Source organism: Geotrypetes seraphini, chromosome 6 (genome assembly GCF_902459505.1).
Source record: "Geotrypetes seraphini chromosome 6, aGeoSer1.1, whole genome shotgun sequence".
Classification (NCBI taxonomy): domain Eukaryota; kingdom Metazoa; phylum Chordata; class Amphibia; order Gymnophiona; family Dermophiidae; genus Geotrypetes; species Geotrypetes seraphini.
The window spans coordinates 242863275-242881491 of NC_047089.1; the positions used below are offsets into that span (position 1 = coordinate 242863275).

At 48.1% G+C, this 18217-nt stretch overlaps 1 protein-coding gene across 6 annotated transcripts in view; it reads left to right on the forward strand.

The window, feature by feature from the left end:
• The window catches only part of SCML2 (Scm polycomb group protein like 2), a 198704-nt gene that overhangs the window by 137454 nt on the left and 43033 nt on the right, over positions 1 to 18217 (forward strand). For all 6 annotated transcript variants that reach the window (XM_033950597.1, XM_033950600.1, XM_033950595.1 and 3 more), the window contains 2 exons: positions 4539 to 4668; positions 7134 to 7337. In XM_033950597.1, the coding sequence (XP_033806488.1) occupies positions 4539 to 4668; positions 7134 to 7337 (334 nt within the window). The remainder of the gene's footprint in view (positions 1 to 4538; positions 4669 to 7133; positions 7338 to 18217) is intronic.

Below are 18217 nucleotides of genomic sequence, written 5' to 3' on the forward strand. Positions count from 1 at the left end.
AACATCCCCGGGCTTTCTCAGTGAGAATTGATGTGATCAATCTACACACAAAAAGTGCAAAGTGATGCACATTGGGAAGAATAATCCAAATCATAGTTATCGGATGGTAGGGACCACCTTGAGGAGCAGCACTCAAGAAAAGGATCTGGGTGTCTTCGTATACAATAGCGACCAAGAAGGCAAACATGATGCTAGAAATTATTAGAAAAGGGATGGTTAACAAGACTAAGAATGTTATAATGCCTCTCTATCGCTCAATGGTGCGATCTCACCTTGAATATTGCGTTCAGTTCTGGTCTCCTTATCTCAAGAAAGATATAGCGGCACTAGAAAAGTTTCAAAGAAGAGCGACCAAGATGATAAAGGGGGATGGAGCTTCTCTCGTATGAGAAAGACTAAAAAGATTAGGGCTCTTCAGCTTGGAAAAGAGAAGGCTGACGGGACATATGATCGAAGTCTACAAAATCCTGAGTGGAGTAGAACTGGTAAAAAGTGGATCGATTTTTCACTCCGTTAAAAATTACAAAGACTAGGGGACACCCGATGAAGTTACAAGGAAATACTTTTAAAACCAATAGGAGGAAATATTTTTCACTCAGAATAGTTAAGCTCTGGAACGCATTGCCAGAGGTTGTGGTAAGAGCGGATACATGAAACTCAATCCGGTTTTAGACCGTTATTCAGTACTGAGACAGTAATTGTGGCTATTTTAGACAATCTGCGCCTACTGTTTAGTAAGGGCCTTAATGCCCTGGTTATGCAATTCGATGTGAGTTCTGCCTTTGATCTAGTAGACCACAGGAAATTGCTGCAATGCCTAGACGCCATTGGTATCAGGGACGAGGTGCTGAATTGGTTCCGTTGCTTCCTTATGTCCCGCACTTATCAAGTACGTTTTAATTATGAACTTTCAGATACCTGGAGCAATCCATCCGGTGTGCCACAAGGGTCTCCGCTATCTCCATTGCTCTTCAACGTCTACATGTCCTCACTAGGCACGCAGCTAACCCAGTTAGGGATAAAACTATTTAGTTATGCAGATGATTTTACGATCATCATCCCATTCGTTAATTCTATCTCTGAAACTATTCCTAAAGCTTCAGAAGCCATAAACGTGATGGAGCACTGGATGACAACCTTTAGGCTCAAACTTAATTCAGAAAAGACAACTTTCTTCGTTGCTTCGCCACATCCGCTTGACACCAAATCACCACTACGTATCAATCAGCTTAATTACCCTATCCAACCTACCATAAAGATACTAGGTGTAACTTTGGATCAGTGCCTAACCATGAGAGACCAGGTGGACTCCTTGATCAGAAAGGGATTTTTCACTCTCTGGAAACTCAGATCCATTAAAGCTTATTTCGATACAGCGGCATTCAGAACCCTAGTCCAATCCCTCGTACTGAGTCTACTTGACTACTGCAACATCACCTATTTAGCAATTTCCCAAAAGAACATGCAGCGTTTACAATTGATGCAAAATGCAGCGGTCAAACTGATCTTTGGGCTGAGGAAGTTTGACCACGTGACACCCTACTACCGGCAGCTGCATTGGCTGCCAATGGAGGCGCGCGTAAAGTTTAAATTTGCCTGCTTCTGCTTCAAAGCACTACACGGACTTGCCCCTAAATATATAACTGACCTTTTCGTCTTCTCAGCCAACAGACACAAGAGAAGCTCACATTCCAACTTCGTTTTCCCCCCAGTGAGAGGTTGTAAACTGAAAAAACACCATGAACGTCTTCTCTCGCACCAAGCAGCATCATGGGGTAAAGACCTAGAACAATTGCTTTCGCCCACTTCTTATGAGGAATTTAGGAAACGTCTGAAAACACACCTGTTCCTAAAGTATCTAGACAACTGATCCTCTCTTCTCTCTCCCCTCTATAGCGATTAACTTGTTCTATTGATCACTCTCGCCTCAAAAATGGATTTCCTGTCCTATTAACCCTCTTTCTTCCTCCCCTCTTAAAATCAATCAGTTTGTACCTTTGCTTAATCTTTGTAAACAGCATAGAACTTCACGGTATTGGGTATATAAGCTGTTATTATTATTATTATTATTATAGTGGAACTGGTTTTAAAAAAGGTTTGGACAAATTCCTGGAGGACAAACATGGGACGGAAGCATGGAATGCTGCTACTATTTGGAGTTTTGCCAGCTACTTTTGACTTGGATGGGCCTTCGCGAAGACGAGCTACTAGACTAGATGGACCACTGGTCTGATCCAGTAAAGCTATTCTTATGTTCTTATTCCATGTGTATGAAGAATGCTGTCTTTGTTATACCATGTATGAAGAGTGTTTTTTTTATACCATGAGTTTGCAGTGTTAATAGAAATTATGAGCATACTAGTCATTAAGCCCATTACATTAATGGGTGCTAGAATATGTCTTTCTGTCTCTCTCCCTCCCACTGTCTCTCTCTCCCTGGCCCCCTTTCTCTGTCTTTCTGTCCCTGTGTCTTTCTTCCTTTCTTTCTGTCTCCCTCTCTCCTGCTGTCTGTCTGTCATTCTTTCCCTGCATTTCCCTGTGCAGCTGCAACAGCATTTCCCTCCCCCTATAGGTCCCTGTGCAGCAGTAGCAACATTTTCCCCCACCCCCCTTCACTACTCTTACCACGACGTGGCCTGCTCCTTTTGGCCCCTCCCCCTTCCTTTCCTGCGGTCTAGCCTGCTCCAAGGGACCCCCTTCCCTTAATGCGTTCCAGGCCCAGCTTCTCCCTGCACGTTACCTTTTTTTCATTCTGTTGCCCTCCCTCGCATGGCTGCCTGCCTGGTCCCATTGAGTGGCGAGCGGCTGGAGTCTTTTTTTTTTTTTTTGTCGGTGCTTCCCTGTCCGCCCCGCGGTCTGGTCTGCTCTGGGCGAGTGTTGCGGCGGCTCCTCTCGATTCCCGCCAGCGTCAGAAGCCTTCTGTGATGCTGGTGTGGCCCATGAGAGGAGCCGACACTGTGATCTTGTGGAGAGCAGGGAGTCCAGCGCTAGCGGCCAGTCCTGCCGGCGAGTGTAGGTAGGTGCTGGGAAGCAGTAAGGATGGGGACTCGCGCATGCGCACTCCTGCGGCCACGGACCTACATCTCACAGATCAGGGAAAATGGAACACGCAAGTAGGAGTGCGCATGCGCGGCTAGGGTTTTATTATATAGAATACCCCACTGTAAACCACTTTGATTTGACCTGCCAGTCATTATAAGCACTATGGAAATTTTTAATAAAGACAAAAGTCGTTCTACCAGAAGAGGGAAAGACTGAGAACTACTGAGTGACTTCACCATATAAGGTATTGTGCTGCCCTGAATCATTCAGTCTCCCAGCAGAACTATAGGTGAGTGTTCTCAGCCTGGGTCTTTCAGGACCTCTAGGGCTAAGAAGCCAGGATACTCTCACATTCAGGAGTTGGAGAACCACGTGGGTCCCTGACATTTCTGGCAGAGAACTTGGATCTGGTGGACCTACAGAAAGGCGATCTTCCATTGACCTGAGCTCCTTGAGTTCTCCGTGTCCTTGAGTTGAAAGAGGAACAAGTTGCCAGAAAAGGGGACCCACTTTTGAAGGGCATCAGAAAGCCTGATAAAACTTTCACATTTAATGAAGATCTCAGGATTCTGGTGGATGCTGAGTGACAATCCCTGGATGCAGACTTAAAAAACGGTGGCTCTGTGACTAAGATTTTTTTTTTTTTTTTAAATCTTTATTCATTTTCAAATTGAACAAGTGCACAAAAATACATTATACAAGTAATTCCAATATAGCACTATAATATCTAACCCCCACCCAACCATCCACCCTTCATCTCATTTTCAACCGAAATAGAAATATCCACGTGTTATATAACATATTATAACATATCCTATAAAATTATTCCCAACTTCACCCTCCCCCCTTGAGTGTGCTAAATACAACTAAGAAAGAAAAGAAAATAATTAATTAAAAGCAACCTTTGCCAGATCTGGAAAGATTTTGTTTGCCAAAGATAGATGTTCACATCACAGCAGTCTCTTAAAAAGACAGCACTTTTTTATTTATGACCCGCCTAGGTTGTAAGTGGATAGACATTTTTAAAATAAATAAATTTGGTAGAAGGGAGGGTGGGACTTAAAAATCTGCAGGATCCGAGCATGAAGGCGCTTTTGATGTGAACCCTTGAGGTTTCCACTTTAGCCTTGCAAACAGCTTTCTGTGACGGTTATGTTACAGCAATGTGTTTTACAGACTAAATTTGAAAAAAAGGAATATCAACAATGTTGTAGGAAAGGACTGGTAAATAAAATCAGAAGATCCTTGCACTGTATTGGAGAAATAAGAGAATGCACTATTGTTTCCTTAAAATGGTTCTGAATACCTTTAAAATGATTTACAACTAAAACATACCATCTCCTAAAAGTTGGAAAATTTTACTGTTGTATGATTAGGTTTAATCTGCTATTCATAGTCTAGAAACGTAGAGTTTGTGTAGCCATAATTCTTTCATGAGATACACCTTTATTTATATATATATATATATATATATATATTTTTTTTTTTTTTAATAGAAAAAACTTACAGTACAGTCGCCGCCTCCACTTTCACCTATCAGCAACTCAGATGGAGACCAGAATAAAATGCAAGCACTTAAAGATGGAGGTGGCATTGCAGGCACTACCACGACAGTTATATCCACAGGTAAATAAGTTATTTTAAAATGCAACAACATTCTGTTTTATTGAAGTACAGTGGTACCTTGGATTACGAGCATAATCCGTTCCAGGAGCATGCTCGTAATCCAAAATGCTCGTATATCAAAGCAAGTTTCCCCATAGGAAGTAAGGGAAACTTGCTTTGATATGTTCCCACCCCAAATCTTCCCCCTCCCGAGGCCAGCAGCGCTGCTCCCCCGCCCCCCCACAAGAACCGGCATTGCTCCCCCCAAAGGCCCCCCCCCCCGTGAACCGGCATCCTCCCCCCCCCCGCGATCCGGCACCCCCCGCCGCCATCATGCATCCCCCCCCTGCCGCCATCGGGCACCCCCCCGCTGCCACCTGAGATCCCCCAACCCACCCGAACCCTCTTCGTACTTCCAGTGTAGCCTCCGCATCGGCACCAGCATGTCCTGTGCCCAAAAATCTGCTTCCTGTGCCGGGCCTTGAGCATGCGCGCACGCTCAAGGCCCGGCACAGGAAGCAGATTTTCGGGCACAGAACATGCTGGTGCCGATGCGGAAGCTACACTGGAAGTAAGAAGAGGTTTCGGGTGGGTTGGGGGATCTCAGGTGGCGGTGGGGGTGCCCGATGGTGGCGGGGGGAGTGCCGGATCTCGGGGGGGGAGGGTGCCGGTTCGCGGGGGGGTGGGCGTTCGTACAGTGAGGCAAGCTCGGTTTACGAGGCACCAAATTTGCGAATGTTTTGCTCGTCTTGCAAAACACTCGCAAACCGGTGCACTCGTAAACCGAGGTACCACTGTATAACCAATTTGTGCATTACTGTGAACTACAATTTCTGTCTTGGACAAAAGTCATTCTTGTATCAGTCCTATATGTGAAAGATGCAATCGATCTATCTTTATCCGTAATTTTTTTTTTTAATTGAAATTTCAATTACTTCACAAGAATCCTCTTGTTCAAGAAAAACAGAAAGAAAATGTATGAAAGGAATTACATCACTAATGTTAATTAAAAATATTAATTAACAAACAAAATATATTCAATCTTTCTCGGACCACAACTTGGAGGAGGAGAATTCCATAGAGTAGAGAGACTCAAAAAGGAAAACAAGACAATAATCTGGAAATAGGCTTAACAGCTATAACACCATATTATAACTACTGTTCTACAGTTTTACCTGTATTTTATTTGAAAGGCTAGTTTTCATTTTTCTACGTGCCATACTTTGAAATTCTTTTTCTTAGATCTATAGAGGCTAAAATACGAGGCCTGTTCAAAAAGTTCCAGGACTGATTTTATAAAAATGTATTAAACAATCTTGCAACTTATTCCATTGGGTCCCCTTCAAAGTACTCCCCTTCCCTATGTATACACATTTCCCAATGTTGTTTCCACTTCTGGAAACAGTCCTTAAACGCATCTTCAGGAATCGCCAAAAGTTGCTGCATCGAATTTTGCTGTGTCTTCAACGGTGTCAAATCGCTTTCCTTTCAGCGTGGATTTAAGTTTAGAAACCAAGAAGTCAGGAGAGTAAGGTGGCTGGGGAAGAACTATCATCGTGTTTTTGCGCAAACCTTGACACATTCAAAACACCTTTCATGACTCAATGACGTGTTCCTCATAAGCCACTTTCAACATTTCATAAGTTTCTGTAGTGGTCCTACCCAATTTAAAATATTCATATAAAAGATATAACCCACTAAATGCGAGAAGTGCAACAAAACTAATCTCCTAGTCCAGGAAAAGGCCTCAGAATTGGAGCCTATGTGTAGTCCTATCATGGACTGAACTATCAGCGTAGTATTACCACTCCAAGCTCCAATCATAGGCCGAAAAAACCTGGAACCTATAAAATCTTTTAATTTAATATTATTTTAATATATTTTTAAATTTCCAAACAGTTGATTTGAACCTTAAAAAATACTAGAATACTCATTGTGAAGTTTTCCCTGAGTAGATTTTTCAATAGTTTTTTTAAATAGACCTTAAGGTATATAGTCTAATATTACAACCTTACTCTAACTGAATAGTGTTTAAACGATGCAAGATTCTCGAGGTTAGAGAAGTGAGAGGCAACATAATTACTTATAATCAACAATTTTCATTATGATTTAAGAATTCAAGTCACTTATCTTAAGCAGTTTTCATTGTGGCTTAAAGATTTAATAGTTTATATTTAGGTCCTATCCAATTTAAAACAGAACTTTATGCTGTAGCATTGCTCATTGAGGTTACACTTGATGAAAAATAGCCGCTCACGAAAACACACTTTCACAAAAACTGCTGTAGCTCGGAGACAAAAATAGGTATCAACAGACTGAAAAAAGGAGGTTACTGATGAGGTTCCAAGCTACTCAATGCCATCTAGCACATCCCATTGGCGCACAATTCAGACTATCATGGAACTTTCTGAACAGACCTCGTATTTATTAAAAATATATTTCATGGTAAATTTGGGATTGGATATTATTATTTTTTTTTTTTTCAGTATGCGTTTATGTCAACATGCATGGAAACTGTGGACCTCACCTAGATAAGAAGAAAGTACTACAGCTTCCCGATCACTTTGGACCAGGTCCTGTTGATATGGTGCTTCTACAGGCAGTGCAGGCCTGTGTAGACTGCGCCTACCATTCGAAAATGGTTTTTGGCTTTCTGAAGTCAGGTCATCATGGTGGAGAAATGATAACTGGTACATGGTATTTATTATATCAGATCTTTGGTTATTGCATGTGGTGATATGTTTGATCATGACTGGAATTTAATGAGTAAAATGTGTCGCAATCTAAGAAAAGGGACCAAGTCTTAGTGCGCGCTTACTTGAGAAATGAGGCAACAATGTCAGTTGGGTTCTTTTTATCAGATACAACAATTTGTTAATTGAAATGGTGTAAATCTGGCAAAAGAAATGATAAAAAGATGTGGTTTGTTGCATTTGAATCAGCAGCATCTTGATTATAACTCAATTTCTAAGACTTGATCCCTTTTATCCCAGGACAAGCAGGCATGATATTCTCACATGTGGGTGACGTCATCTACGGAGCCCCGATGCGGAAGCATTTTCAAGCAAACTTGATTGAAGATTTAAGTTTGCTCTGCTGCTCCACGCATGCGTGCCTTCCTGCTCCACTAGGGGGTGCATCCCCTCGTCTCCAGTTCAAAATTTTCCGCGAGCCTAGAAGCCGTGTTTTTCAGGCTCTGCCCCAACTGCCTTCTAGCACCGCGATTTTTTCTTGTTTTTTCACGATTAAGTCGCTGTGCGCGAATTCTTTACCTTTTTACTTGATTCCTGCTTCGTTTTCAACGACCCGGAGGCTTCCGGGTCCCCGTGGCCGCGTGGCTAGTCGAGCCGCGGCTACTTTCGATTTAATGTCCCGGCCTTTGACCGGCTTTAAAAAGTGCACCCGGTGCGAGCGACTTCTTTCTCTCACAGATCCGCATCGCCGGTGCATCCTCTGTCTGGGGGCGGCTCATCCAACCGACTCCTGCCCCCAGTGTGCTATTTTCCAAAACCGGGCCCTCCGCCGAAGAAAAACCCGCATAGCGGATCTCTTCACCCCGGACCAACCCTCCGCCTCGGCCTCGAGGTCGGCCTCGGCCCCGGCCTTGACCTCGGCCCCGGATACCTCGGCATCGCCTCGAGACTCGACCCCGAAGTCCTCGGGACAACAGAAAGCCTCGGCCCCGGGTAAGTCCCCTCTTCCCTCTTCAGGTTCTGTAACAGCGAAGAAGCCAGCCTCGGGGACAACGGCGACGCATGGCGGAAACCCCATGCTTACAGCCCCGTCTAAGCCCTCCAAGCCTTCGGGCCGTGCCTCCACCACACGGGAATACTCTGATATGAGGTCGCCCCCGGTGGAGCGCACCGAGGCAGTGGACATGCCTTCGATGCTGTCCGTGCCCGTCTTCCAGGACCTACTCCGAGCGATGATCACGTCGGAGCTGTCCGCTGCAATGGCCCAGTTTCAATCGGCCTCGACCTCGAATGTGCCAGACCAGCCTGAGCCTCGCACCGAACAACCTTGAGGAAAGGTGCGCAATCCTCGCCGCATCCCATCCTCCTCGGACTCCTCACCGAGACGCCCGAGACGTTCCCCCTCCGCAGACCGCCGAGGGGCAAAACGTCGGGCTAGAACGACAGAAACCTCGAACCGCCGTACCTCCAAGAAGGCCCGAGGTTCACCAACTCTACGAGGCCGTTCTCCCACACCTCGTACGGGACCTCTAAGGGTGGCTGAGTTATCACTCTCCAACCCGCGCATCCTACGAACTCCCCCTCGGACGTATTCTCCGAGGGAGTCCGGATCGAGGTCACCAATCCGACATCGATCGGTACCCCTAACCCCGGCATCGTCTCCGAGGGGCTCCTCGAGACGCCGAAGATCGACGACCCCGGAACACTCTCACAGTGCTTCCCCAGTCTCGGAGCATGGATCAGAGCATGAACCTCGATACTCGAGGGAAGCCTCCTTATCCTTCTCCACCCGACGAAGGTCTCGTTCCCCGACCCCGCACGGGGCCCCGGGGACATCTCGCCCATCCTTCACTCGCTTTGTCCAAGACATGGGCCATGCATTGGACTTAGACCTCCAGTCCGACTCCAGATACTCTAAGGAGTACCTGGCGGAGCTGGATATGCCATCACTGCCCAGAGAGTCCCTTCGCTTACCACCTAACCCGGTACTCCAACAGGCCTTCTTCAGGAACCTGGAGACCCCCTACATGGTCACGGCCGTACCCTCCAAAATGGAGGCCAAGTACCGCACAGTACCTTACCCGGGATTCGAGCAACCACAGCTCTCCCACCAATCGCTGCTAGTGAAATCCTCCTTGAAAAAGGCTCACCCGTCCCGGGTCTCAGCAGCAGTCCCCCCAGGCCGAGAAGGCCGAACCCTGGACAAGTTCGGCAGGAGACTATACCAAAACGCAATGATGGCCTCTAGGGTGCAAAGCTACACTTTCACCTTCACATCATACCTCAAACACCTCATTGGACTATTGAGAGCCTTTGAGACTGACTTACCGGCCTCCCGGCAGGGAACGTTCGGCCTGCTTTTAGAGTCCCTCTCCAACCTGCGCCTTCATCTATTCCACGCGGCCTACGATGGCTTCGAACTCTCCTCCAGAGAAGCAGCCTTTGCTATCGCCATGCGCCGACTAGCTTGGCTGTGCCTGGTCGACATGGACCCCAACTTACAGGACCGGTTGGCTAACCTCCCCTGCGTGGGAAAGGAATTGTTCGATGACACTATCGAGGCGGCGACAAAACGCCTCTCCGAACATGAACGCTCGTTTGCCTCCCTTGTCCGGCAAAAGCCCAAACCACCAGCCATACAGCCTTGTCCAGGCCATACAGGGCCCCTCCGCGCCGCTACCCACAAAAGTCCACCCCTGCTTTCTCGCGGCCCCCACCCAGACGTCCGCAAGCCCACCACAGGGCCATGCCCAAGTCTCAACCGCCCGCGACCACCAAACCATCCCCGTCTTTTTGACGGGACACGCGGAAGGGGGCGGGCCCCCTCCGCCATAGTCCCAGGCCGCCTTCCCATCGGGGGTCGACTCAAAGCCTTTTACCCTCGCTGGGAACAACTCACGTCGGACGCATGGGTCCTTGGCGTGATCTCATCAGGGTACTCTCTCAACTTTCGGGCCATTCCCCCGGACAATCCCCCAAGGAATTGCCCTCCCAACCGGACTCAGCTACCCCTACTCTTCTCCGAAGCTCGAGACCTGCTTCGCCTGAGAGCAGTGGAGAAGGTCCCCCCCGACCAACGGGGGAAGGGCTTCTACTCCCGTTACTTCCTGGTACCGAAAAAAACGGGAGACCTACGCCCAATACTAGACTTGAGACGCCTCAACAAATTCCTGGTACGGGAAAAGTTTCGGATGCTCTCACTACCAACACTCTACCCCCTGATCGACGAGGGCGACTGGCTCTTCTCCCTCGATCTCAAGGAGGCATACACACATGTCCCAGTGCACCCCGCTCACCGCAAGTTTTTGCGTTTCCAAGTAGGGGACTGGCACCTACAATACCGAGTCCTCCCCTTCGGACTAGCATCATCACCTCGGGTCTTCACCAAGTGCCTCGTGGTGGTAGCAGCAACCTTACGTTCCCAGGGCCTCCAGGTATTCCCCTACCTGGACGACTGGCTAATCAAAGCCCCGTCCAAGGAAGGGGTTATCTCAGCGACCCAACAGACTATTACCTACCTACAAAGTCTGGGGTTCGAAATAAACTTCCCAAAATCTCAACTACGCCCCTCGCAGTCCCTACAGTTCATCGGGGCCACGCTGGACACGGTTTGCCTCCGTTCCTTCCTCCCCCCTCCGCGCCTAGAGGCGTTAGTAAGACTGAGCCGAAGGATCTCGCTGCTGACCTCAGTATCAGCTCGACAGATGATGACCCTCCTGGGCCACATGGCCTCCACCGTCCATGTCACACCCTTCGCCCGCCTCCATCTGAGAATCCCTCAATGGACCCTGGCGTCAAGACCGGGACCCGATCGACCGTCCCGTGACAGTGACTCCTTCATTGCAACGATCGCTCCGCTGGTGGGCCGACTCTTCAAATCTTTCCAAAGGTTTGCTCTTCATCACCCCACCCCACAGCAAGGTACTCACCACGGACTCGTCGGAGTACGCTTGGGGAGCCCATCTGGACGGCCTACGCACCCAGGGAATGTGGTCAGCACAAGACCGCCGCTGCCACATCAACGTGCTAGAACTTCGGGCCATCTACCTCGCAGCTGTAGCCTTCCAACATCTGCCCCGTGACCGAGTGGTTCTCATCCGAACCGACAACCAGGTAGCGATGTACTACGTAAACAAACAAGGGGGCACAGGGTCTTGGCCCCTTTGTCGGGAAGCCCTGCGCCTCTGGAAATGGGCAATCTCCAACAACACCTTCCTTCGGGCGGTGTACATACAAGGAGAACAAAACTGCCTAGCGGACAGACTCAGCCGCCTCCTCCAGCCACACGAGTGGTCACTACACTCTCAGATCCTACGAGGAGTGTTCGAAAGGTGGGGGACGCCTCAAATAGACCTGTTCGCGTCCCCTCACAATCACAAGCTGCCTCTCTTCTGCTCCCGGATATACTCCCCGGACCGGCTCGAGGCCGACGCCTTCCTCCTCAACTGGGAGGGAAGGTTCTTGTACGCGTTCCCGCCGTTTCCTCTGATACTGCGGACGCTTGTCCACCTGAAAACAGTACAAGCCACCCTGATCCTGGTTGCTCCTCGCTGGCCACGCCAGCCGTGGTTTTCCCTGCTACTTCAACTCAGTGTCAGAGATCCACTGCCTCTGCCTCTGTTTCCCTCTCTACTGTCACAGGGTCAGGGTTCACTGTTACATCCCAATCTTCAGTCTCTTCATCTGAATGCTTGGTTTCTCTCCCCCTGACTGCTCTCCCCGTGTCTCAATCAGTCAAGGAGATATTGGAGGCCTCTAGAAAAACCTCGACGAGAACCTGCTACTCACAAAAGTGGACCAGATTCTCAACCTGGTGCTCCTCCCACAGCCAGGACCCGGTGTCGGTCCCCATCCCCCTGGTCCTTGACTATCTACTTCAGCTATCTCATTCCGGCCTAAAGACCAACTCCATTCGAGTACACCTCAGTGCGATTGCGGCCTTTCATCAGCCCCTGGAAGGGAAAGCCCTCTCGCTCCATCCCTTAGTCACTCGCTTCATGAAGGGTCTGCTGAACGTCCACCCCCCTCTCAAACCTCCCCCGGTGGTTTGGGACCTTAACGTGGTTCTGGCTCAATTAATGAAACCTCCATTTGAGCCACTAGACAAATGCCATCCAAAATTCCTCACTTGGAAGGTAATTTTCTTACTCGCGCTCACGTCCGCACGGCGGGTTAGTGAGCTACAAGCGCTGGTAGCGGACCCACCCTTCACGGTATTCCATCACGACAAGGTGGTACTCCGCACCCATCCAAAGTTTCTACCTAAAGTAGTGTCTGATTTCCACCTCAATCAGTCCATCGTCTTACCCGTGTTTTTTCCCAAGCCCCACTCTCACCCCGGAGAAGTGGCGCTCCACACTCTTGACTGCAAAAGAGCGTTGGCCTTTTACCTCCAACGCTCTCAGCCACACCGGAAAGTCCCACAACTGTTTCTGTCCTTCGACCCAAACCGGTTAGGCCACCCAGTTTCCAAACGCACCTTGTCCAACTGGTTGGCCGATTGCATCTCCTTTTGCTACGCTCAGACTGGTCTCGCGCTGCATGGTCGAGTAACGGGACACAAAGTCCGAGCAATGGCAGCCTCCGTAGCTTTCCTCAGGTCCACACCTATTGAGGAAATCTGCAAGGCTGCCACGTGGTCTTCGGTTCATACCTTCACCTCCCACTACTGTCTGGACTCCCTGTCCAGAAGCGATGGCCGGTTCGGCCAATCGGTATTGCGAAATCTATTTGCTTAAATTGCCAACTTCCCTCCATCCCTCTTCAGTAAGCTTGGAGGTCACCCACATGTGAGAATATCATGCCTGCTTGTCCTGGGATAAAGCACAGTTACTTACCGTAACAGGTGTTATCCAGGGACAGCAGGCATATATTCTCACAACCCGCCCACCTCCCCGAGGTTGGCTTCTTGGCTAGTTAAGTGAACTGGAGACCACGAGGGGATGCACCCCCTAGTGGAGCAGGAAGGCACGCATGCGTGGAGCAGCAGAGCAAACTTAAATCTTCAATCAAGTTTGCTTGAAAATGCTTCCGCATCGGGGCTCCGTAGATGACGTCACCCACATGTGAGAATATATGCCTGCTGTCCCTGGATAACACCTGTTACGGTAAGTAACTGTGCTTTCTTGGATTATGACATAAATAGACCACTAGGCATTTTTTATTTTTACCTAGTAATGTTTACCTAGTAATGTTCTAGCTTTTAGGGGCTTTCAGTTTAGCTGAACTAGCCATTACTGGGCTATGGTGCAGTGTAGAGAATGACACGATGACAAAATTCATCCCCGTCCCCATGAATAACCACGGGAAATCATCCCGTGTCATTCTTTAGTGTCTCTCTCAACCTCAGTCCTTCTACACCAGCATTCTTCAATGCAAGGCTTGAGGGTCAGTGGTTGAACCCATCCATAGTCTGATTCATATGTGAGCCATGTATAGGACAGCCAAGCCATTGTGAGATCACTGATGAGGTTGGCTCTTAGATATTGGAGGAATGAGGCATTATGACTTCACAATCTCAGCTCTGGATACCAGAAACTGTCATTCTTTAGTGTCTCTCTCAACCTCAGTCCTTCTACACCAGCATTCTTCAATGCAAGGCTTGAGGGTCAATGACTGGGCCCATTCACACTCTGATTCTTCCCTCTCTTCTTAAAGAATGACATGGAGATGGTTTCCCATGGTTATCGCCATTCTCTAGTGCGGTGATCCTCAATTTGCAGCTATTTGGGGATTTCCCCATTGTATAACCAACCCTTCATATCTAGCCACCTATTGCAACAACTATGGGCTACATATCACAGCTTTTTCCAGAACCTAGTATGTGTGCACTCTGATTCCCTCCAATAGATGTCATGGATTGATGGCTGAGACCCACGCTTGCCCCCCTCTCAGGGCTGTGAACAGTAATAATAATTTTTTTAATTCTGTATCTCATATTCAACATTTTTCTCATCTTCAAACTCACAGGAGAGAAATAGCATTGCATAGTTTGACTTGATAGAGCTTTTGCCATCTATTTGAGACGATGAATTCTTTAGTTATATCAGAATTTGTTTTTCTTCGTTTTGGCTGTATCAAGTCTGTGGGCAAAACCTTTGTTCATTTTATCTTCCAAAACTGAATCTTATAAATCATTCATGTAGGGTTCAATTTTTACATTTCACCTGTTTCATTTTCTGTCAGTGGCTATGATAATGGATTTGATTCCTGGATTAGCAAAGGCCAGAGGCACAGTGCTGACATCTACTGGGAATCGGAATATATTCCTATTGGGTCCTAGAAGAAAGGCATATTGTAATGGGGAGTTATAAATGGTAGGAAAACACCATCCTATTTATTTAAACTCCATGGTCAGCGTGCCCAGATATTTGGTGCCAGTACAGGTGCTGAATACCCAGGTGTAAAGCAGTGCCGAAAGTTATCCGGGTGCCGCCAGTATTCAGCACTGATACCCAACCATCAGGCCAAGTTGGGACAGGCGTAGAGAAGTAGCCTGATGGTTAATGCAGTGGACTTTGATCCTAGGGAACTGGGATTCAGTCCCCATTGCAGGTCCTTGTGACTTAACACTCCACTGCCCCAGGTACAAAAACAGATTGTGAACCCACTAGGGACAGAGAAAGTAATAATAATAACTTTATTCTTGTATACCGCATTACCATGGAAGTTCTATGCGGTTAACAAATGAAGAGACTGTACATTTACAGCGAAGTTACAATTTCAATAATGTTACATTTACATTTTAGATGATACATTGTCAGTGATTTTACATTTACATTTTAGACGATAAATTTACGGTGAAGTTGTTTTTTCAGCTAGGTTGACATATACTGAGTAGTTACATTTGTTGTAAGTTACATACAGTGGTGTTACAAATAGCAGTGTTACATGCGGTGGTGAAGGGTCTGGGGGTGAGTCGAGGTCAGAGGAGGAGGCAAGGAAGAGGGTGGATAGATCAGAGGAATTTGTCAAAAAGGTAGGTTTTGATTAACTTCCTGAATGTTTGATAGGGGGGGGGAATTGGAGATGAGAGTGGAGAGGCATTTGTTCCATTTGCCCGCTTGGAATGCTAGGGATCGGTCAAGGAATTTTTTTGTACAGGCAGCCCTTCAGGGAGGGAAAAGAGAACAGGTATGTATTTCGAGTACGAGAGGGGCCAGTAATTTCAAGGTGCTCGGATAGGTAGATTGGTGAAGAGCCTGCTAAGGTTTTGAAGCAGAGGCAAGCGAATTTGAAGGTGATTCTTGCCTCCACCGGCAGCCAGTGGAGTTTGGCGTAATAGGGGCTAACGTGGTTGTATTTTTTGAGGCCGAAGATGAGGCGGACGGCGGCATTTTGTACTATTCTTAGACGTTTGATGGTGTTTTTATAGGTTCCTAGGTATATGATATTACAGTAGTCCAGTATGCTTAGGATTAATGATTGGACCAGTAAACGGAAGGAGAGGTGGTCGAAGTGGTGTTTGATGGTGCGAAGTTTCCAGAGGGTGCAGAAGCATTTTTTGACTTGGGCACTGGTGTGGTCTTCTAAGGTTAAGCATCTGTCTAGGATGACTCCGAGTATTTTTATGGAGGGGTTGATAGGATAATCTAGGCCGTTCAGTTTTATGGAGGTGTTTGTTATAATGTGTACAGCGCTGTGTACGTCTAGTAGCACTGTAGAAATGATTAGTAGTAATGGCAGCTATTTTGCCGTATTCCATTGGTTCCCAGATAAGGCAAAATTGATCCAGCAGTTGGCTCCACCTCCAAAAACCCCAAGGTCATGGTGCCCTAGAACAGTGTAGCAGGAAGCAAACCAAGGACATCGGTTGTTTTATTTCCTATAGTTCTGTATTTTTAAGGTCTGGCAATTTCCTCAGTCTCCCTTTCACATCCAGCTTAGAATGTCATACTAACATAGTAACATGCTCCATAAATCAATCATTTAGTTTAAATGGTCCTTTTTCTTAGATATTTCTGGGCCTGAAACCCAGAGCCCTGCCCAGTTGTGTTCTTAGGTTCCATCTACTGGAGTCTCCATCAAAGCTCACTCCATCCCATCGAAACCCTTCCCATCCCGTCCTTAACTGAATGTCCATTTACGGGACACAGGCCCTGCAAGCCTGCCCAGTACTGGCCTTAGTTCCTTCAATGTATGCCCATTATTTTCTGATTAGAGATCCTCTGTGTTCATCCCACACTTGTTTGAACTCTCGCCATTTTCTTCTCCACCACCTCCCTTGGGAGCGCATTCCATGCATCAACCACCCTCTCCGTAAAGAAGAATTATCCCAGGACAAGCAGGCAGCATATTCTTAACGCATGGGTGACGTCACCGACGGAGCCCCGGTACGGACACTTTTAACTAGAAAGTTCTAGTTGGCCGCACCGCGCATGCGCGATTGCCTTCCCGCCCGACGGAGGAGTGCGTGGTCCCCAGTTTCTTCGTTTCCGCGGAGCGAAGAAGTCGCATGTGTTTCAACGGCTGTTGAAAAACTTAGTTCTGCCTTCCCGCTCGCGTATTTTTTCATTTCTTTTCAATTTTTTCCTTTTCGGATCCCTTTATTCTTTAAAAAAAAAAAAACTCGTTGAGTTTTCTTTATTTTTTCGGGCCGGCCCCGGCGGGGCCTGTTGCCACCATACAGGCCTCTGGTTTTGATTTTGCGGAGGCCGTGTTTCCCTTCATGCCCCCTCAACCGGGCTTTAAGAAGTGCCAGCGGTGTGCACGCCCGATGTCTCTCACCGACCCGCACAATTGGTGCCTACAGTGCTTGGGTCCGGAGCATCGGGCTGATACCTGCACCCGCTGTGCTACTCTTAAAAAGCGCACATTGAAAAATAGGCAGATCCAACAAAATATTCTTTTCGGCACCGGATCTGCCATGGAATCTGCCGCGACGTCGACGGCACCCCAAAAGTCGGCACCGACTACTTCGACGCCACCGGATCCTTCTTCGGGGTCGCTGGCCCCAGGTAAGCCGGCTAAGAAGCCTTCCACTTCCCTTGAGCGCCCTCCTGCCACGGTTGCGGCACCGCACCGACCCCGCAAACGCTCCGCTCCAATATCGGTGAGTGCCTCGTCATCGGCCTCCTCATCGCCGGAGCGTAGAGCAGCACCTATGGTACCGAAAAAGAAAAAAGCGGTACCGGTGCCTCCCCTGGACGACCGCATTGCGGCCATACTCCAAACAGTTACAGGAGCAGCTGCAGCAACAACTCCAACAACTCTTGCCGGCGTTGCTGGCACCGCACCTTCCGGTACAGGACCGGTCCGAGCCTTGCACCGTCCCATCGGTGTCGACCCACTCAGTACCGCTCAACACTTCCATACCGGTCCTCTCGGCTGAACCACATCTCTCCCAACCTGCGGTACAGACCCGCTCCGATACCGATCCTTCTCAGTTCCAGGCACGACATCGGTCTTCCTCTCCCGGTACCGCCTCTATACGCTCCGGCAAGTCTCTCTCTAAGACCCGCCATGCCGAGCCCTCCACACCGATGTCCCGCCGTGCGCACCCCGACATCAGGGACCCAGACTTATGGGAAGACTCCCCACACGGTACCGAGGAAGATACTTCATCGACAGACGAGGAACCCTCAGTAGCTGATATCGTTTCAAAACCTGAACAGTCCTCGTTCACCAAATTCCTAAGGGAGATGTCAGCTGCTCTTTCCATTCCCTTAGAGTCCGACTCTAAAAAGTCACAGGCCTTTCTCGATGCCCTAGACTTTGAGCAACCTCCCAAAGAATTCCTCAAGTTACCCGTACATGAATCCTACGGGAAACTTTTTATAAGAACTGGGAGAACCCCCTCACTGTCCCTGGGGCCCCTCGCAAATTGGATAGCTTGTACCGGGTCATTCCCATCCCAGGGTTTGACAAGCCTCAATTGC